Raw genomic sequence first — 21,397 nt, 5'->3', positions numbered from 1 at the left:
TAAAGCTCGGGAGGTCACGCTGGTTTCGTAAAATGTTGTCTCCTATACCACTGTGGCGTGACAGTAAAGGAGAGCTTCAAGCTCAGTAAATATGGAGGGAAACATTGCAGTAAACCTCAAATAAAAGCTATTGGGAAAACTCGATGTTTGTCTACATATCCCATGTGATTCTAACATCATTTTTCCGAGCTTATCGAACCACAAAATCGCTTGGTTGTCGACACTTGAAAAGACTACCGGGCAAGATCTCAAATAGACTAAATGCCCGGCAGTCGGAAATATCCACCGAATTCAGAAAACTTATTTTCACGGAGTGTAGATTTAAAAAGGTTTTACTTCTGTGAAGATGTACTTTTACTCAGCGTAACAGGGCCTTTGGGGGTATTGTAGAAAAAGATGCACTGTCACTGTCAGAGATCTTTACATCGAGTGAACCAAAATACAGCTTAGGGGAACATGTTGACCCCTTTTTATGTTCAAGATTTGCTGGCTTACAGAGAGAAATTTTTAAAGAAAGAACTGGTAAAAGTGCCCTGTACGAAGTAGAACTCTTCGAAGGCATTTTGGTGAATAATTAAATTTACAACTGTCGGGAATTTAGTCTATTCGCGACGGTGCCCAGCAGTTTGATCAAAAAGTAGAAATTTCTAAGGTTAAAAAATAAAGTGCAAAGTTCAGATGGTGTTCAATAAGAAGAGACGTGTTACTGATGCCTGACGTTGCGGTTTTATACGAAAAACGATTTGGAGATCCATGAGCCAGTAATTTTATGTCTGACTAGGGTTAACGAGCTTACCCACAGACCTTTTTTTTATTTATTTTTTGGTTTTTCAATCAACTGTACTTAATTGATGTCTGAAGGGGATCGAAGTGAAATTCAACTGTCTAGAGGTTGCACATGTGGCAAAGTGACTGAACGCTACAACAAGTTAAGGGTTAACTCTACAGTTGTATTCCCGGCTACTCACTTAAACCGGTGACCAATCATAAGCCTTTCTCTTCTTTCATCAAGTTTTGCTATGAACAGAAAATCGCTTTTCAACAAGATGCTTCCGGCGATACTGAGGCGGATAGTTCAGTTCACGTAGAGTATTGACAATTAATTAAGAGTGCAACATCCAATTTCTTCTCATAATATCACCCCATTCATTAAGGTCCCTTATTAACTGATCATCAGCTAAACAAGCTTTTGATTGTTAAAAATATTCTCCTTGTCAGCACCCAAGGAGATGTACAGAGAATAGTATGGAGAATATGCCTACTGATGTTATTTGTAATGGGTTAAGCAACTAAGCGAGATGGTTTATCAATCTTTGTGAACTTAGATTATAAGGCTGATACTCGAAAAGTGCCGAATCCGCTGCGCATGTAAGTTGATAGTCAATAACGAGCTAGACACTGATTGATGCGTCACTGAAGTAAACTTTACTACATTAATATCTAAGGCGATCGTTTCGAAACTACGAAACAACAACAACAACAACAGCAAAATTAGCTTAATGCCTGTCAGATACACCAATGGCAAGATCTTGCAGGCTACAAATGGTAATAATAAGGGCGCCATCCCCTGTAAGTTTGAAAAACAGTACAGCCAGCTACAAAGAAACGTTACATTTCATAAACAAGCTATCTCGCTGAAAATTTTCATACTCCATTTTAAGAATTTAAATTTAAAATTTGATCATGCGCAAATTAAGCTTAAAACATGAAACCCAGTTAGAATTAATCAAATGCAAATCCTCGAGTCGGGGTCAAGAGGCTGATGAATTATCCCATATTCGTGGACGGATTACTCAGTCGAGTCGATCCTTCTTTATCTTCATCCTCAAGGTCTGGGCCGTCACCCAAAACTCTGTCGGAAAACAAAACAGTCAAATAACAGTTAATCAAAGTTCAAACCGAATTCAGGTGAAGTTGCTTTCAAATCAATAATAGTTGCAAACGTACCTTCCCTGGCGCGGACATCTGAAATCTGGTGTAAATACATCCAGGTTCATTTCGGGTAGCTTTTTACAATCGACGAATGTCTTTGACTGTTGCAATACCCTCCTGGGGATAGAAGGTATGTTCTCAGCATTGTCGCAGATTATCTTGGCCAATGTAACCTTTCTTATTTCTTGCAGTTGGCATCGCGTAAAAGCTGTTTTATCAGTGTTCTTTATTCGGTTTGGCGCATTTTCATGCCAGAAGCGGTCACCCTCTCGTAGGCGTTTGAACTGGTCAGCTAATATACATTGAAAGGTTTTCCCTAGTGCTCCTCCCTCTGAATCTGCCGGCTCCAACATTCCTGTGAAGAATCATAACAAAGGTTTTTGTGGGTCCTGGAGTAGGCGTGATAAAGCGAATCCTTCGTTATGAATGGCTACACGAGTGGTTAGGTTCGGGAACACCCGTGTACCTGGTTCACATTCGTTAAAAGATTTTGCAGCATTGTGGTTACAAGCTAAGAAATAGCTCAAATAGGCACATATCTCGACCAAATACTCAGTTAATTAAAAATTGTAAAGCAATTTTCAATCAAACATCAAAAACAATTCAAGACTGCTTTGGTTTTTCTTTACTATGCTTTGTTATTGGTCCAGAAAACTCGATCCACCTTAGAACCAATCAATGAGGATCAAAAAGTTAAACCAAAGATGGCTTGATAACTCGCGTTTCCCCGCGCTTGAGGCAGTTTGCTTGCTTTTTCTTGCAGTTCTCATTGGTTCCTTGTGATATGCGCCTATGTACTGATTGGTAGTTGTGATCGCTTTGGTTTTAGAACTACGACACTCAATCGAAATGCACTCTATAAAGTAGTCCGGGATTGCATTTGTTTTGATTCACTTTTCTTTGTGGCCGGTCAAGAAAAGTTACGTCCCCGTCTTAAACAATCAGATGAAAAACTTCAAACAAAAACGACTTGATCATTTGCGTTTTCCTGTCCTTCAGTCAGTTTACTTGCTTTTCCCCCTCCTTTCTTTTTGAGTTTTGATTGGCTCCCTATGGAGATTACTTTGGATTTGGTTTCACAAAACTCAATCGAAATTGGCTGGATGGCGGCATTACGCTGGCGCAGACATACCTCCAACAAAAAGATCGACGTCGTGGACTGACTGGTACTGGGACTTCAAATTATCTATATCTTTTCGGTTGATGCCAGCCTTTTCCAGATCTTCGAAGCTGTTTACTATAGGCGTAATTTTACAAAACGTGTTTCGATATGTTGTGTATGAAGGCACACCACGTTCACGTCCTCTTTGAATGTTCAGGGATACGAGGTCGGACAAGTCACCAGGGCCTCGAAACAAGTTTTCTTGTATAGACTTGGAAAAGAGCCTAGGGAAAGAATCAGACCAACGGTCAACGATCAATCGTATGCAAATCAATATCGTGTATTAATAAGTAACTGATAATCCCACTCATGATTAATAAAGAAATAGGATATTTTCAATAACCTTATTTATTACTTTTTGGCAGTTAACCTTTCGTTCTAAGTTACCTGATAGGAAATATTGTTTCAGCAAATATTCTAGCACGGATTTTGAATTTCTCGAGGTCAAACATTTAAATCAGAAGTATTTGGGTAAAATGATATTTCGTTCGATGTTTTCGTGTAATTAACTGTTTTAGTTTTCGCACAACCACCACTTTTCCTCTTTCGCCTAATAACTCCTCCCTTCCCCCTTCGGATGAAAACGTATCTTTTGGCTCGCTTTTTCTAGGCAAGAGATACGTTAAAGGATGTTCTATTAAAAATTCATCTCCCACTCACCCATCAACTTTGGCCGCTGGACTTTTAACCAAGCCTCTAAAAATGGAATCGACACCCCCGTTACACTTTTCGTATAGGTAGGTTGGATTACCGAAGTCCTTTACTGGGATAGGATAGAACTCTGACTTAGAATCATCGCTACATTTGTGTTCAAAGCCATTCTGACTTAGACGTAGAAACTCCTCTTGAACCAAACTATGGCCAAATCGGTAAGCCGCCGCAGAGAAGGCTTGAGACATTTGGGCATTGACACCAGGGTTGTAACCATTGAAATACCGTGTTCCTTTCAGCAGAGCGAGATTGTTGTCTCTGATCTAAAAAATGAAGAAAAGAAGTCAGTTGGGAATTCGAAAAAAAAAATAAAACAGCGATGAAAACAGTTACTTACCGTTTTGGGGCTAAGAAGTAGTGGTAGATCTTCGTTGTATGTAATAAGTTGTAATTCCGCTCCAACGATTCTCCTGGTCTCCTGGTAAATCTGCTCCGCTTCCCATTCTGTGTTTTCACCGAAAAATGTTGCTATTCGGTTATGTTCCCGAACGAAGAGAGTATGCACTGACATGAGACCTGTTGAATCCATAAAATATATATCATTAGCAAGAAGATAAAAGGGTTATTCAATATAGGAGGAGATGGAAGGGCTTGAGACAGGAAGATGCATAACAAATTCCCGCACAGGATACTCCCTTTATTGCTTGTCGAGTATGAGTTATTTTACGGCCTCAAATGACCGAAAAACACTTTCTCCTCGCGACACAAGGTATGGTAGACATTCAGAAGCAATAGTGTTGAGATCTTGGGACCAAAAGGTTTAAACAGAGCTCATGTGCAATTTCATCATTTCAGTCACGTCTTAATAAGGATGTCTGTGTGTAAGCCTTGACACCTGAAGCTGGAACCTTTGAAAATGTGTGGTCTACATGTGTAGAAGTAACAATATTTTACAGTTTTGTTGTAAATGTTCGATATGAATACGCTATAGAAGTGTTTGAAAAAGGTCGATATACCACGGTCTCTTTGTCTTAATCAGAGAAGCGAATAAAAGGATTTGGTGACCTCACCTTGATTCTCATTCGCGCGCTCGTCTCCGGCTACGAAACAAGGTCTGTTAGGATCTTTTGATACGCATGGTATCTCAGGATCTGTTTGTGCAGGTAAAAGATCCCCTAAGGGGCAGCCGTGACGAGGTGTCATAATTCTCATTGTCCCGTCGGGTGCTCGAAGGTGTTCAGCCTCCTCCTCGTCGGAGCCGTAAACGTTGGAGGCGTCGATGAAAGCTGTTATCGTGTTGGTGTGCTCTCTTGGTCCTGGTGAACACTCTAGCTTAAATTCAAAGGGAGCATCTCGAATCAGCTCGAAGAATGTAACACCCCTGCTCTGGAAGACGTCATCATCGGCCGGAACTTCAACGTTGAAACACTCTGACTCATTAGAGGGAAAGGTTTCACAGGTAACATGTTGTTCTCCTGCCAGCGTTAAGTCATGGTCCAGGAACTGACCCCAATTCATTGCTAAGTGAGTCAGCCTTGGAGAATTAGGGTTTTGGAGGTTTGCATTGCTGCCATGAACGAAACGACTCACGTTTCTCGCGTTGGGTAACTGGTCTTCATTTTCTGCCACGCGAGGTGCCGAGACCTCATCTGCATAATCAGCTGGTTGTACTCGTATGAATGGAGTACCAGCTGCTCCAAAAAGGGGTTGATTCACGTTATTGCAAGTTCCATCAATTGTTCTAAAACGGGCTTTCTCCTCAGACTTATGTGGACATTTTATGTTCCCCAGGGGTTCGTGTTCTAAACATTTAAGAACCTTCCTCTTGCATATCCTTCTTCTCCTCCTCCTGAAGAGAAAAGTAAACATAACTTGTTTATTGACAGAATTCCGTTAGAAACTAAAATGCCACCACAAATTTGGAAATGCTATAAATGAAAAAACAAACGCGCCGGTAATTGTAAAGGACGATAAAGGTATTAGCAAGGTTGAGGTGCCGTGGCCAGGGTTGACTTTAGCAGCTTTGGCTCAACAAATTACGGTCTAAAGAGTAAAATATGTTTTGGAGAGAAAGAGTTCAGATTTTTGTTCAAAGAAAAATTGAGGAATTAAGGTTAATCCAATCCTTCGCGGGTGTCTTAAAGAGCTGAAACAAAAGAAAAAATTCGTGCGCGCGCTTCTTTTTAAGAAACCACCCCAAACGTTATATCATTGAAAAGGTTTTAGCAATAGTAATTGTACTGAGTGGAGTCTAATTCGGTTCGAGTTCGGTTGAGCTGTTTGGTGCAGCAAGGTCGCTAAGGAGTTCCTGCTTAATGGAGATCATGACACCTTGAAAGATCATCAACTTTTTTACTGAAATACATTTTTCTAAATAACTTGCGCGCATTTTAAGGTTTTGAATTTGATATTTTTGAAAATGTAAGTTTAAGTAACTGAGCTCTGAACGTCATTTTTGTGTCCTGCTTTTGGAAACACTTACTTTCTTGTATTCAAAGGTATGTTTAAAAGGTCCAAAACCTTCGTCGTCTCACAAATGTCTTGTATGGCATGCTTGGCACAAGCTTCGTTGCGTAATGCCCTCACCGCTATCGAGTTGTCCACCTTTGATCTTTTACCATGTTGTAGTATCTGAAAGCTTCTTCTCAGACTTCGTCTAACTGCTACCTGTCTCCAAAATATCATGCTATCAGGTTTTTCTTTTTGGCTTCAGCCATGGATTTTTTCTGCACGGCTTTGAATTCATCTTTGATCTCTTTGCAGACGTCGGCCGACACGCTGTCTTGCACCTGTTCCACTTCCAGGTCATTCAGCTGGGCAAGGTCATCCGCCACGTCTGCTGTAGTGTAGGTGTCTTCCTCTAACCGGTCTGGGTCGTTCAAAACAGAAGAGGATCCCTGTTCAAATCCCAGAACCAAGATAAGCAGCAAGGCACAGAGAAAATGTCCTACCATGTTGTCTGCTGAAGAAAAAAGTAGGGTAATATGGAGTCGTCGACATAGAGGTCGATCAATTCATTATTGACATGTAATGACATTACAGCTTTTGAAAGTGAACTTGAAATTTTGATGAGCAACTTTCACTTTTGCAAAATACAGTCTTCTAAAACTCGCCGTGATTCCTATAAGCGCAAGACTAGATTGTTTCTTTGGTGGTTTCTGCGTCACAGCAACACAAAACTTGATTTAAACTTATTCTTTGAAATTGAGGTGGATAGTTTCTAAAAGAAAACCACTTAAATTCGATCAAGGCCACCGGCGCATGAAACTTCATTTTGGTCATACGCATTAAGACATGAAAGCCTGAAATTAAAGCAACTCTGCCAGATTTTCTCTTAAACCTAACTCACACGCTATTTTAGAAGGAATTAAAAAAAATCTCTACGGAAAATCTTCATTAGAATACGTTTGGACAACTCATGTAGCGTGTTTCAAGGAATTATTGATGAAATGTTTGATCGTCAAATACTGAAAACATCTTCGGATCCGACGTATGACTTTGGCAGTCGCCGTTGCAGATTTAAAACCTTCGTTAGATTTATGGCATGTGAGAGCGAAAATATGGAGAGTTTTAATATTTTCTGACAATAAACCATCAATGGCGATATTTCCCGATATATCGTGAAAGGATGGTGATAGGCTACTACAAAGTTGTTAATGGCCGCGCTCAGCGATTGAGGTAAGGTTTGCTTTGTCGATGAATCCCTTCGTGAAGCTAACAAGATTACTGTTGAATATTAATCACCGCGAGGTAAGGGGTTAAAGTCTCAACTCTCTGGTAACTGAGAGAATGAAAAATAAATTTCGCATCGCAATGAATTCTAGTGTGAACTTCTCAAACGTTTAAACACTTTCAAATTGAGCACCAGAATATATTTGCAAGAGAGAGCTGTCCGCTGTTTACCGGTACTGACTTTCGCAAATCATCCCAAAGAAGTTTCATTTAAAATACTAATGTCAGTTATGTCACCTTTAGAAAGCAGTCTCGTATCATCCCAATCACCTTTTAATACGTATGCAGTTCTTTTTTCCGGGCGAGGAAATTTTCTATGCAGATTTACGGTGACCACGTCTTGTGAACTCTGCCTTAAATTTCTTTCTCTACGGTTTCATCAGTTTCACGTTTGAGCTTGAAGAGTACACGGAAAGTACTTCAAAACGCAGAAGTAAAATATTGTGCGAGCAAGAGTTTGGTTCACAATTTTAAAAGCCTAAAATGATTTTTGCTTTTCATATAATTGTTAAGCGTGGCCAAGTCACTGGTTTTTGGTTCGAAAGATCAATTCTAATTTCCTCGTTCCCGTGAGTTTAAAAATAACCGCCGTCGTAATGTAAGGTAAATTAAAACGACGTACTATATAGAAAATAAAGTCTGAAGTCGTGGGAAGGTAATCAGCAAAATACCATAGATATCAAAGCTCTGATCTGAAAAAAAACCCTATGTTTCATTTACTTCTTCTATCATCAAATAGACGAACGGCAGCGGCTAACATTTGGCAAATTTTATCGTAGAATTCTCTTTGGCTTATTGGTCATTTTAACCCATCGACTTCATTTTCGGCTTGTGTGTTAAGTTCAAAACCACATTTGACGTCAATAGTTTGATTGGAACAATAGCTGTGGACGATTGAACCTAGAGGTTCCGCGACGTGTGTTACTTAATTTTGACCTTGAACTTTGACTGAACTGCAATATCGGAATATTGGGTCTCTTCTGCGCAGTGAAGTAAATCCAGAGAACACTGAGGCTAAACAATTCCGTCACTTATATACCGCAGAGATATAGCTAATGAAATGGAGTGCCAGGGTGTCCTCCAACAAGGAAGTCACTGGTTTTGGTTTGAAAGATCAATTCTAATTTCCTCGTTCCCGTGAGTTTGAAAAAAACCGCCGTCGTAATGTGAGGTAAATTAAAACGACATACTATATAGAAAATAAAGTCTGAAGTCGTGGGAAGGTAATCAGCAAAATACCATAGATATCAAAGCTCTGATCTGAAAAGAAACCCTATGTTTCATTTACTTCTTCTATCATCAAATAGACGAATGGCAGCGGCTAACATTTGGCAAATTCTATCGAAGAATTCTCGTTGGCTAATTGGTCATTTTAACCCATCGACTTCATTTTCGGCGTGTGTGTTAAGTCCAAAACCACATTTGACGTCAATAATTTGATTGGAACAATAGCTGTGGACGATTGAGTCTAGAGGTTCCGCGACGTGCGTTACTTAATTTTGGCCTTGAACTTTGACTGAGCTGCAATATCGGAATATTGGGTCTCTTCTGCGCAATGAAGTGAAGCCAGAGAACACTGAGGCTAAACAATTCCGTCACATTATTATACCGCAGAGATATAGCTAATGAAATGGAGTGCCAGGGTGTCCTCCAACAAGGAAGTCACTGGTTTTTGGTTCGAAAGATCAATTCTAATTTCCTCGTTCCCGTGAGTTTGAAAAAAACCGCCGTCGTAATGTGAGGTAAATTAAAACGACATACTATATAGAAAATAAAGTCTGAAGTAGTGGAAAAGTAATCAGCAAAATACCATAGATATCAAAGCTCTGATCTGAAAAGAAACCCTATGTTTCATTTACTTCTTCTATCATCAAATAGACGAACGGCAGCGGCTAACATTTGGCAAATTCTATCGTAGAATTCTCGTTGGCTAATTGGTCATTTTAACCCATCGACTTCATTTTCGGCTTGTGTGTTAAGTTCAAAACCACATTTGACGTCAATAATTTGATTTGAACAATATCTGTGGGCGATTGAGCGTTTAGGTTCCGCAACGTGTGTTTCTCAAATCTGGCCTTGAACTTTGTCTAGGCTGCAATATTGCAATATTGGGTTTCTTCTGCACAGTGAAATAAAACCAGAGAACAAACAAACAAACAAACCAAGAAGAATATTACGTAAAGCCATTTCTTTTTCATACTCGTAAATGGAGCCTAGTGTCGCTGCTCTGATAGTTTATGGGCAAGGTCTTTTTCAATTCACGTTACAACGGGCTGTCAATCAGACAAAAAACCCTCTAAGTCGTTAAGGAAAGCAAGAATAAAAAGTTAGCACCGAAGTACCATTGTTGCATTATGGATTGAAGAAAGCCAATTTAATTATATATGTGTAAATTTAGTAGTCTAGGTATTTATTGCTGTGTTTGTATTTTCTGTGCATTTGATCACTGCAATCATCACCAATGTCCTTAAAAGGGATAATTAATCCGGTGATTACGAGCAGGTCTTTGATTTGAAAACAGGTGATTCTTTTCGGATGGAAAGCAACAAAATATGACTTAATCTGATATCGTCCGGAGCCCTTTCCGAAACCCTTCGAGATTTTTGTTTCGTTCTGTTATGACGCGAGAACTTTGCTTATAGACTTAACTTAGACCATTAAATGCTTACAGACCTAAATGATAACTAAAAAAAATTAGTATTGGTATTGATAACTAGCTTAGCATAAAGTTTACTCTTACCTTTAAGTCAGTTGATTCTTCGCCTCGGAACGAACAAATAGCTCTAACTTTTCTGACTTGAAACTTCTTAATTTATAACTCCAAACAGGAACTCTTTCAGCTTATTGTGTCTTTTGTTGTGGTCAGTTTTGAATGCCATTAAAATAACTGTTTGCCACACGCATTGGTTCTTTATCGATCGATTCATCACTCTGGGAAAATACTTGATTTGTCTTTATTTTTGGAAAAGGCGGCTCCTCAAAAAGGTTGCAGTTGAAATGATTATACTTGGCCTAATTTTATTTGCATTGCCTTGCAGTTTTCGCATTCAAGGTTACTAAGAAATCTAAAGTACCAAAAGACGTTGACTTAAATTTATTCTTGGTTTATACATCAATTAATTAGCTTTGATTTTATCGTTGTTTGAGTTTTGTACGTGCATGTCCTCCAACAAGGAACTAAGTGCCAGGTTTTTGTTCCATTATCATTATTATTACTATTTCCTAAACGTCTCAAGTGGAAGTAGAAGTTGAAGAAATATAACCCGAGCAATATTGACAAATGCTGCCGAGATCAGGTTTTTGTGAGTGGCACTTCAAGTCTCCAAACCCTTTTTCCTTTATTGTACCCGCTGTTTTGATTATTTATCGAAAAAACTCTAATGACTAATTAACTAATTGTTTGAGCTTAGTGCATGGATGTCTTCCAACAAGGAACTCGTTAATTGTTTAAGGTCAATACTATTTTCCGCGTTTACGAGATCAATAATAAACGCAGTGGTAATGCCAGAAAAATTAACAAGATATCAATAAGCAGCTCTCAAGAGAATGTAAAATAAGGTCGAAGAATGATAACAAGAGAAATAACTTGCCTATAAGGTAAAGCATCATGAAAGAGAAAATTTGAATTTGGTGTTACGTTTTTGATTGGCTGTAATGGACGCAGATGATCTATTTTTTCGATGCTACTGCGTAAACAAGTGTAAAACAAGCTATGACGTCAGATGCTGACCTGCCCAATTTGCCGTCAATCTCCCTTTGGGTTGAGGCGAGCGGATGGAGAGACTAACTCTCTGTTTCTCTTAATTCTGAATCATGAATCGACAGTTAAAAGTTTTTCTCAAAACTTCTGTTGCATTGTAGAATAGGATCATATTTACGATCGATGGACTAATGATTTCGTGTTGCAAACCAGAAATCAGTGATTAAATTAAAAACACTTGTAAGCTTAAGAGTCCGCTAAATCTCACCACACCCTTTGCTTTGTTAATTTTTCTCTGCTTTGTTCCAGCTTACCACAAGGAACAGAGATTTTTTCCTTTGAGGTTTTCCGCCATCGCCAAAGCCACGAAAAAGCCTCACCATGGCTATTTATGGCTTAACATGAAGGCTTTCTTGAGCTTTTGTCAGTGAAGCTATCAATAAATCTCAATTTCTTCTTCTACTAGTGCCACCAATAACACTGAATCTGACGGGGCTGTCAAATTAATTTGGCAACCTCCACAGAAAATAAAAAGCTATTTAGAAACAACTGCATCCTAATAGGAATAAACCTTATAAATGAGCACCTTAAACAAGGAAGATAGATATGATAAATTTCAAAATAAACTGACTCTTCGCATTGATTTTTTATTACTTGACGTTCAATAAGAGCTACCAGAAACCCCTGCTGAGCTAATAACAAATGAGCTTAAAAAAAAATGATAAAAGGGTTAAGAAATTTCTGGATGTTATACGTTGCTATGTAGCAGTGATTTGAGTGTTGCAGGTCGAGGATTGTTTACGCAAAACGCAAACATCAATTTATGCAATCATGAGAAGAAAAAAGAAAAGCAGATCCATGGTAATGCTTCGCCAAATCGTCTGGTTGATTAATTTTATGAATGAATCGGTAGAAATCTTTGTTCAAGCCAGTAACAGACGTCAGCCAGCCAGTTGACATAACATCATTCTTGGAAAGTACATCACGCAAAACCGATTTTGCATACACTCGTTCATAGCTGCTTGACGGATTGTTAGGTCATTCGTGGACAGGATTCTTCTATCTCTGTCTACAGGCACGGTCCGATGGCGCTTCGCCGAATCGTCAAACTTTTGTCATTTTTATACTTCCATCGACCGGTTTTTCTCAGGCACATAAAATGGAAAGACACCGATATATATTGTCTTTCTTCGATCGCATATCTTGGTGAAATGAGATAATTTTCGGAATGCTGGGGATCTCACCCACTGGGTTCGAGAAAAAGGAGAGCAAAAAAAGGATAAGTTCTAATTGCCTTTATTTCTCCTACAACCTTGGGAATATTTATTTTGTGAAATGAGGCAATTCTAGACTAGCAAGGATTTGATTTGGATTTCAGCCATTTAATTCGAAAGAGAAAGAGAAGAACGTAGATAAATAAATGAGTTAGTAACAACTTTGTTTTTCCTGTAGATGCTGTAACTCTACCACAATTTTCTATGGTATTTTAAGGGAGTTAAAAGTTTCCCCAAGGCAATCACATCCTCCGCCATCATTAATTACTTGTTCAACCTCACTAATTGGCGCCCACGCTGGCCAGGAGCACAAAACACGAGCTGGTTGACTAACCAAAAAGTTTTGCATGAATCTATTTTTTCCCTCGGCTACTTGCGGCTTGTTTTATTAACCACCTGCACGAAGGAATTTTTAACTTCTTGCGGCTGAAACTTATCATTGCTGATTAATTTCTGAACAAATCACTGCGTTCATAATACAATAACCATATTCTACAGAGCCCATTATAGTAATAATTGCCTTGAATATTGAATGATTATCCGTCCGCGATCGTAGAACCATTGAAGCAATGTTGTCTTTCCTTTGTAGAGGCTGAAAAAAACCTGGCTGCTCTTGGCAGTAGCGGACGTCAGTCAGGTGTTAACTTGGAATTAATCACGAAAACGTAATACGCGAAACAATTAAATACACTCATTACTAGCTGCTTTGAGGGTCGATCACAGCCTCTGTGGGGGTCCGTTAATCTTGGACATATTTATTGCTGTTTTGTTTTCCATAGCCATTGTATTCCTCATTTTACCCAGGCACATTCTGTATGGGGTTCTACAGCCTGCCACCGCTATCATAAATGTGTTACAGACTTTTCAAACTCACGCCTTTTAATATTTTGACTCAAATATGAATTCCATAGTTAATATTCTTGGAGCAAGTAAGATTTTCATACCCCTGTTCCAGGGCACGGTGGCGCTTCACCGCCGTGTGAACGAATTGGCTGTGATTGCCAAACTTTTGTTTGTTTGTTTGTCTCTTTTGAAGCTAAATGGACATTTAATCTATACAATTTTATTTCTGGTCACCATCAAATGGCAAGGAAATTCACCATGAGTAAATCAAAATGAGTTTTTAATAGTTGCGAGAGTTTCTTTGTTTGTTTTCAAGGTTGATAGAGCGTATCAACCTTGTCTCTTTTCTAACGTAAAATGTTAGTCAACTGAGTTAGTTTTAGACACGTTGGAATTTAATGAAGATGTAACTCACTGATTTCGAAGCAGAGAGAGAAGAAAAATAAGCAATGTATTATCGGCAATAAGTTTTTTCCTTTAAATGCCTGAGGGTAGGGCTATAGTTAATTTTAAACCCAACGACATTTTTAGAGTATTCTCAGCAGGGAGCTCGAGTTGAGAGTTCCTTAAGGCAATCGCATTCTCTGCAATCATCAAGTACTCCTCCTTGACGTACAAGAACACGAAACACGAACCGGTTGATTAACCAAAAGGTTGCACATGAGTCAAATTATTCACCAGTTTTACCGAAAGAGGAAATCGAAAATGGAGTGCAAAGTTCAGTTGGTCTTTAATGACAAGGGACGTGTTACTGATGCCTGACGTTGCCGTTTTATACGAAAAACGATTTGGAGATCCACGAACCAGTAATTTATGTCTGACTAGGGTTAACGCGCTCACCCACAGACCTTTTTATTTATTTTTTCGCTTTTTCAATCAACTGTACTTAACTGATGTTTGAAGGGGATCGAAGTGAAATTCAACTGTTTCGAGGTTGCACATGTGGCAAAGTGACTGAACGCTACAACAAGTTAAGGGTTAACTCTACAATTGTATTCACGACTACTCACTTAAACCGGTGACCAATCATAAGCCTTTCTCTTCGTTAATTTCATCAAGTTTTCCAATGAACAGAAAATCGCTTTTAAACAAGATGCTTCCGGCGATACTGAGGCGGATAGTTCAGTTCATGCAGAGTATTGACAATTAATTAATTACGAATGACAAGCATCCAATTTTTCCTCACAAATGAATATCTTCCCATTCATTAGGGTCACGGGAATAGAGAGAATGATCATCAACTAAACAAGCTTTTGATTGTTTGAAATATTCTCCTTCTCAGCACCTTAGAAGATACACCAAGAACAGTATGGAGATTATGCGTACTGATGTTATTGTGTAATGGATTAAGCAACCAAGAAAGGTGGTTCATAAATCTTCTTGAACTTAGACTCCAGGGCTGATACTCAAAAAGTGATCCTCTTCGCATGTAAGTTGATAGTCAATAACGAGACATTGATTGATGCATCACTGAAGTTAACTTTACTGCACTAATGTCTGAGGCGAAATGTGGCTAGCATCCAAAATTGATGATCTGGATAGCCTTGTTAAAATTACACATGGAACCTCCTTACATAAAACTAAAAAACAACAACAAGAGCAAGATCAGCTTATTGCCTGTCAGATACACCAATGGCAACATCTTGCGGGCTACGAATAGCAATAATAAGGGTGCCATCCCCTGTAAGTTTGAAAACGGCAGAGCCAGTTACAAAGAAAGGTTACATTTCATAAACAAGCTATCTCGCTGAAAGTTCTCCTACTCCATTTAAGAATTTTAGTTGTTTAAACTATTTTCTAAAAAAAGGTACAAATCTTCGAGTCGGAGTCAAGAGGCTGATGAATTATTCCATGTTCGTGGACGAATTACTCAGTCAATCCATCGTCACCTTCATCCTCAAGGTCTGGGGAGTCACCCCAGGCTCTGTCGGAAAACAAAACAGTCAAATAACAGTTAATCAAAATTGAAAGGAATTAAGGAGAAGTTGCTTTCACATCAATGATACTTGCAAACATACCTTACGTGCCACGGACATCTGAAATTTGGTGTAAACACATCCAGGTTCATTATGGGCAGCTTATTACAATCGACGAATGTCTTTGACTGTTGCAATACCCTCCTGGGGATAGAAGGTATGTTCTCAGCATTGTCGCAGATTATCTTGGCCAATGTAACCTTTCTTATTTCTCGCAGTTGGCATCGCGTAAAAGCTGTTTTATCAGTGTTCTTTATTGGGTTTGGCGCGTTTTCATGCCAGAAGCGGTCACCCTCTCGTAGGCGTTTGAACTGGTCAGCTAATAAACATTGAAAGGTTTTCCCTAGTGCTCCTCCCTCTGAATCTGCCGGCTCCAACATTCCTGTGAAGAATCATAACAAAAAAGAAATTATTACCACAAACGCTATTTTAAACCTTCTTCCCCAGAGCGTAATTATTTCACTTGTGTAGGCTGAACGAAAGTGAAATACATTCCGTAGTGCCTAGCCTTTTTTTTCTTCGTTAATGAGTGGGTCCTGGAGTAGGCATGATAAAGCTAATCCTTCGTTATAATTGGCTTCACGAGTGGGCATGGTTCGGGAACATCCGCTTTGATCCCGCAAAAGGAGAAAAATAGCTTGTACTTGGTTCAAATAAGTTAAAAGATTTTGCCGCATTGTGGTAACAAGCTAAGAAAGTCATGAACTCGTCTTCGGACAGTTGAAACAAAAGAAATCTTTGGAAAATTTACTGAAATTATAGGAAAAATTTCAAAGGAATAGATCCGTCCTCAACCAAGCTTGCCGTTAACTTTCAGTCAAGAAATTCAGTCTCGATCCACAAAAACGCAAGGAAAAGAACTTAGCTCAAATAGGCACATATCTCGACCTCCTACTCATTTGATTAAATTAAAAAATTGTAAAGCAATATTCAATCAAACGTCGAAAACAATTCGAGTCACTATAAAACAAATCAACGAGGATAAAAAAGTTAAACCAAAGACGGACTGATAACTCGCGTTTCCCACGCTTGAGGCAGTTTGCTTGCTTTTTCTTGCACTCCTCATTGGCTCCTTGTGATATGGTTTTACAACATTCAATCAAAATTTGCTAATTGGCAGCATTACGCTGAGCTGGCGCAGACATACCTCCCACAAAAAGATCGACGTCGTTGACTGATTGGTACTGGGACTTCAAATTATCTATATCTTTTTGGGTAATGCCGGCCTCTTTTAGATCTTCGAAGCTGTTTACTATAGGCGTAATTTTACAAAACTTGTTTCGATATGTGGTGTATGAAGGCACACCACGTTCGCGTCCTCTTTGGATGTTCAGGGATATGAGGTCGGACAAGTCACCGGGGCCTCGAAACAAGTTTTCTTGTATAGACTTGGAGAAGAGCCTGGGGAGAGAATCAGGCCAACCCAAGGATCAATCGTATGCAAATCAATATCGTGTATCGAGTAACTGATAATCCTACTCATAATTAATATTTATAAAAATAGGAATTTTCAAGAACCTTATTTATTACTTTTTGGCAGTGACGTTTCATTCTAAGTTACCTGATAGGAAATATTTTTCCAGCAAATATTCTAGCACGGAGTTTAAATTTCTCGAGGTAAAAAGTTTGAATCAGAAGTATTTGGGTAAAACGATATTTCGTTCGATGTTTTCATGAAATGAACTGTTTGGTTTTCGCAAAACCACCACTTTTCCTCTTTCGTTTAATAACTCCTCCCTTCCCCCTTCGGATGAAAACGTATCGATTGGCTTGCTTCTTCCAGGCAAGAGATACGTACAAAACTGTTCTATCAAAAATTAATCTCCTCCTTACTCACCCATCAATTTTGGCTGCTGGACTTTTAACCAAGCCTCTAAAAATGGAATCGACACCCCCGTTACACTTATCGTATAAGTAGGTTGGATTACCAAAGTCCTTTACCGGGATGGGATAGAATTCTGACTTAGAATCATTGTTACATTTGTGTTCAAAGCTATGCTGACTTAAACGTAGAAACTCCTCTTGAACCAAACTGTGCCCAAATCGGTAAGCCGCCGCAGAGAAGGCTTGAGACATTTGAGCATTGACATTAGGGTTGTAACCGTTGAAATACCGTGTTCCTTTCAGCAGAGCGAGATTGTTGTCTCTGATCTAAAAAATGAAGAAAAGAAGTCAGTTTGGAATTAGAAAAAAAAACAGAGATTAAAACAGTTACTTACCGTTTTGGGGCTAAGAAGCAGTGGCAGATCTTCTTTGTATGTAATGAATTGTAATTCCGCCCCAACGATTCTCCTAGTCTCCTGGTAAATCTGCTCCGCTTCCCATTCTGTGTTTTCATCAAAAAATGTTGCTATTCGGTTATGCTCCCGGACGAAGAGCGTATGCATTGACATGAGACCTGTTGTATCCAGGAAATATATAGCATTAGCAAGAAGATAAAAGAGCTATTTAATATAGGAGGAGATGGAAGGGCTTGCGACTGGAAGATGTCCGAAAAATGCCCACGCAGGACACTCTCTTTATTGCTTGTCGAGTATGAGTTATTTCACGACCTGAAATGACCGAAAAGCACTTTCTCCTCGCGACATAAGGTATGGTTGACATTCAGAAGCAATAGTGTTGAGATCTTGGGACCAAAGGGGTTAAACAGAGCTCGTGTGCAATTCCAACATTTCAGTCACGTTTTAATAGGGAAGTCTGTGTATAAGCCTTCACACCTTGAACCTTTGACAATGCGTGGTCTACATGTGTAGAAGTAACAATATTTTATAGTTTTATTGTAAATATTCGATATGAATACGTTAGACACGTCTTTGAAAAAGGTCGCTATACTACGGTCTTTTTGTCTTAATCAGAGAATCGAATGAAGGGATTTGGTGATCTCACCTTGATTCTCGTTCGTGCGCTCGTCTCCGGCTACGAAACAAGGTCTGTTAGGATCTTTTGATACGCACGGTATCTCAGGATCTGTTTGTGCAGGTAAAAGATCCCCCAAGGGGCAGCCGTGACGAGCTGTCATAATTCTCATTGTCCCGTCGGGTGCTCGAAGGTGTTCAGCCTCCTCCTCGTCGGAGCCGTAAACGTTGGAGGCGTCGAGGAAAGCTGTTATCGTGTTGATGTGCTCTCTTGGTCCTGGTGAACACTCTAGCTTAAATTCAAAGGGAGCATCTCGAATCAGCTCGAAGAATGTAACACCCCTGCTCTGGAAGACGTCATCATCGGCCGGAACTTCAACGTTGAAACACTCTGACTCATTAGAGGGAACGGTTTCACAGATAACATGTTGTTCTCCTGCCAGCGTGAAGTCATGGTCCAGGAACTGACCCCAATTCATTGCTAAGTGAGTCAGCCTTGGAGAATTAGGGTTTTGGCGGTTTGCATTGCTGCCATGAACGAAACGACTCACGTTTCTCGCGTTGGGTAACTGGTCTTCATTTTCTGCCACGCGAGGTGCCGAGATCTCATCTGCATAATCAGCTGGTTGTACTCGTATGAATGGAGTACCAGCTGCTCCAAAAAGGGGTTGATTCACGTTATTGCAAGTTCCATCAATTGTTCTAAAACGGGCTTTTTCCTCAGACTTATTTGGACATTTTATGTTCCCCAGGGGTTCGTGTTCTAAACATTTAAGAACCTTCCTCTTGCATATCCTTCTTCTCCTCCTCCTGAAGAGAAAAGTAAACATAACTTGTTTATTGACAGAATTCCGTTAGAAACTAAAATGCCACCACAAATTTGGAAATGCTATAAATGAAAAAACAAACGCGCCGATAATTGTAAAGGACGATAAAGGTATTAGCAAGGTTGAGGTGCCGTGGCCAGGGTTGACTTTAGCAGCTTTGGCTCAACAAATTACGGTCTAAAGAGTAAAATATGTTTTGGAGAGAAAGAGTTCAGATTTTTGTTCAAAGAAAAATTGAGGAATTAAGGTTAATCCAATCCTTCGCGGGTGTCTTAAAGAGCTGAAACAAAAGAAAAAATTCGTGCGCGCGCTTCTTTTTAAGAAACCACCCCAAACTTTATATCATTGAAAAGGTTTTAGCAATAGTAATTGTACTGAGTGGAGTCTAATTCGGTTCGAGTTCGGTTGAGCTGTTTGGTGCAGCAAGGTCGCTAAGGAGTTCCTGCTTAATGGAGATCATGACACCTTGAAAGATCATCAACTTTTTTAAGTTCTAAATAACTTGCGCGCATTTTAAGGTTTTAAATTTGATATTTTTGAAAATGTAAGTTTAAGTAACTGAGCTCTGAACGTCATTTTTGTGTCCTGCTTTTGGAAACACTTACTTTCTTGTATTCAAAGGTATGTTTAAAAGGTCCAAAACCTTCGTCGTCTCACAAATGTCTTGTATGGCATGCTTGGCACAAGCTTCGTTGCGTAATGCCCTCACCGCTATCGAGTTGTCCACCTTTGATCTTTTACCATGTTGTAGTATCTGAAAGCTTCTTCTCAGACTTCGTCTAACTTCTACCTGTCTCCAAAATATCATGCTATCAGGTTTTTCTTTTTTGGCTTCAGCCATGGACTTTTTCTGCACGGCTTTGAATTCATCTTTGATCTCTTTGCAGACGTCGGCCGACACGCTGTCTTGCACCTGTTCCACTTCCAGGTCATTCAGCTCGGCAAGGTCATCCGCCACGTCTGCTGTAGTGTAGGTGTCTTCCTCTAACCGGTCTGGGTCGTTCAAAACAGAAGAGGATCCCTGTTCAAATCCCAGAACCAAGATAAGCAGCAAGGCACAGAGAAAATGTCCTACCATGTTGTCTGCTGAAGAAAAAAATAGGGTAATATGGAGTCGTCGACATAGAGGTCGATCAATTCATTATTGACATGTAATGACATTACTGCTTTTGAAAGTGAACTTGAAATTTTGATGAGCAACTTTCACTTTTGCAAAATACAGTCTTCTAAAACTCGCCGTGATTCTTATAAGCGCAAGACTAGATTGTTTCTTTGGTGGTTTCTGCGTCACAGCAACATAAAACTTGATTTGAACTTATTCTTTGAAATCGAGGTGGATACTTTCCTAATGAAAACCACTAAAACTCGATCAAGGCCACCGGCGCATAAAAACTTCATTTTGGACATGCGCATTAAGACATGAAAGTCTGAAATTAGAGCAACCCTTTGCAAGTTTTTCTCTCAAAGCTAACTCATACACTAATTTAATACTAATTCGCAAAAATTGTCTTGGAAAATCTACGCAAGAATACGTTTGGACAACTCGTGTAGCGTGTTTCAAGGAATTATTGATGAAATGTTTGATCAACAAATACTGAAGACATCTTCGCATCCGACGTCTGACCTAGGCGTTGCGGATTCAAACCCCTCGTCAGATTTATGGCATGTGATAGCGAAAGTATGGAGAGTTTTAATATTCTCTGACAACAAACCATTAATGGCGATATTTCCCAACTCATTCTATCGTGAAAGGATGGTGATGGGCTACTACATAGTTGTTAACGGCCGCTCTCTGCGATTGAGGTAAGGTTTGCTTTGTTGATGAATCCTTTCGTGAAGCTAACAAGATTATTGTTGAAAATTAATCACCGCAAAGCAAGGGGTCAAAGTCTTCACTCTCTGGTAACTGAGAGATTAAGAAATAAATTTTTCATCCCAATGAATTGTAGTGTAAACTTTTCAAACGTTTGAACAGTTCAAAATTGAGCGTCAAAATATATTTGCAAGAGAGAGCTGTCCGCTGTTTGCCGGTACTGGCTTTCGCAAATCATCCCAAAGAAGTTTCATTTAAAATACAAATGTCAGTTATGTCTGCTTTAGAAAGCAGTCTCGTATAATCCCAATCACCTTTTAATATGTATACAGTTCTTTGTTGCAGATTTGCATGTCTTGTGAACTCTGCCTTAAATTTCTCATTTCTATCTGTACGGTTGCATGTTTAAGCTTAGAGAGTGCACGGAAAGTACTTTAAAACGCAGATGTAAAATATTGTGCGAGCACGAGTTTGGTTCACAATTTTAAAAGCATAGAATGGTTTCTACTTTTCATATAATTATCATGCATGGCCTAATGACCCTTGCTTAGTTAAACCGTTCATGTTCACTTACAAGATAACTTTGGCAATCCGAAGTCCATAAGAATGTTTACTAAAAAAAACTTATTCCT

At 39.3% G+C, this 21,397-nt stretch overlaps 3 protein-coding genes across 5 annotated transcripts in view; 1 reads left to right on the top strand and 2 right to left on the bottom strand.

The window, feature by feature from the left end:
- Positions 1 to 1,402: 1,402 nt before the first annotated feature.
- LOC131780991 (peroxidasin homolog pxn-2) lies at positions 1,403 to 10,329 on the bottom strand. Its single transcript, XM_059097631.2, is given in 9 exon segments — positions 1,403 to 1,852; positions 1,948 to 2,287; positions 3,065 to 3,318; positions 3,755 to 4,068; positions 4,143 to 4,321; positions 4,816 to 5,594; positions 6,228 to 6,447; positions 6,450 to 6,704; positions 10,218 to 10,329. Coding segments are annotated over 8 exon segments (2,421 nt in total). The 5' UTR covers positions 6,700 to 6,704; positions 10,218 to 10,329; the 3' UTR covers positions 1,403 to 1,767.
- Positions 10,330 to 14,753: 4,424 nt separating this feature from the next.
- Positions 14,754 to 21,397, bottom strand: part of LOC131780993 (peroxidasin homolog pxn-2) — a 7,650-nt gene continuing 1,006 nt past the window's right edge. Inside the window, exons 1-8 of one of the 3 annotated variants that reach the window (XM_066162056.1) lie at positions 21,340 to 21,382; positions 19,558 to 20,038; positions 18,157 to 18,935; positions 17,490 to 17,668; positions 17,108 to 17,421; positions 16,418 to 16,671; positions 15,313 to 15,652; positions 14,754 to 15,218 (exon numbers count right to left, since the gene is read on the bottom strand). In XM_066162056.1, coding sequence (XP_066018153.1) covers positions 15,161 to 15,218; positions 15,313 to 15,652; positions 16,418 to 16,671; positions 17,108 to 17,421; positions 17,490 to 17,668; positions 18,157 to 18,935; positions 19,558 to 20,038; positions 21,340 to 21,367 — 2,433 coding nt within the window. In that variant the 5' untranslated portion in view covers positions 21,368 to 21,382 and the 3' untranslated portion in view covers positions 14,754 to 15,160. Of the gene's footprint in view, positions 15,219 to 15,312; positions 15,653 to 16,417; positions 16,672 to 17,107; positions 17,422 to 17,489; positions 17,669 to 18,156; positions 18,936 to 19,557; positions 20,039 to 21,339; positions 21,383 to 21,397 lie in introns of those variants that run through there. The other 2 variants (XM_059097632.2, XM_066162057.1) reach the window with 2 other exon arrangements.
- LOC136278896 (uncharacterized) overlaps positions 20,050 to 21,397 on the top strand; it is a 26,150-nt gene continuing 24,802 nt past the window's right edge. The window contains exon 1 of the mRNA XM_066162062.1: positions 20,050 to 20,755. Coding sequence (XP_066018159.1) covers positions 20,529 to 20,755 — 227 coding nt within the window. The 5' untranslated portion in view covers positions 20,050 to 20,528. The remainder of the gene's footprint in view (positions 20,756 to 21,397) is intronic.

Source organism: Pocillopora verrucosa, chromosome 2 (assembly GCF_036669915.1).
Source record: "Pocillopora verrucosa isolate sample1 chromosome 2, ASM3666991v2, whole genome shotgun sequence".
In the NCBI taxonomy this organism is placed as follows: Eukaryota; Metazoa; Cnidaria; class Anthozoa; order Scleractinia; family Pocilloporidae; genus Pocillopora; species Pocillopora verrucosa.
The sequence above is the reverse complement of the archived record's forward strand: the minus strand, read 5'-3'. Positions and strand labels throughout refer to the sequence as shown.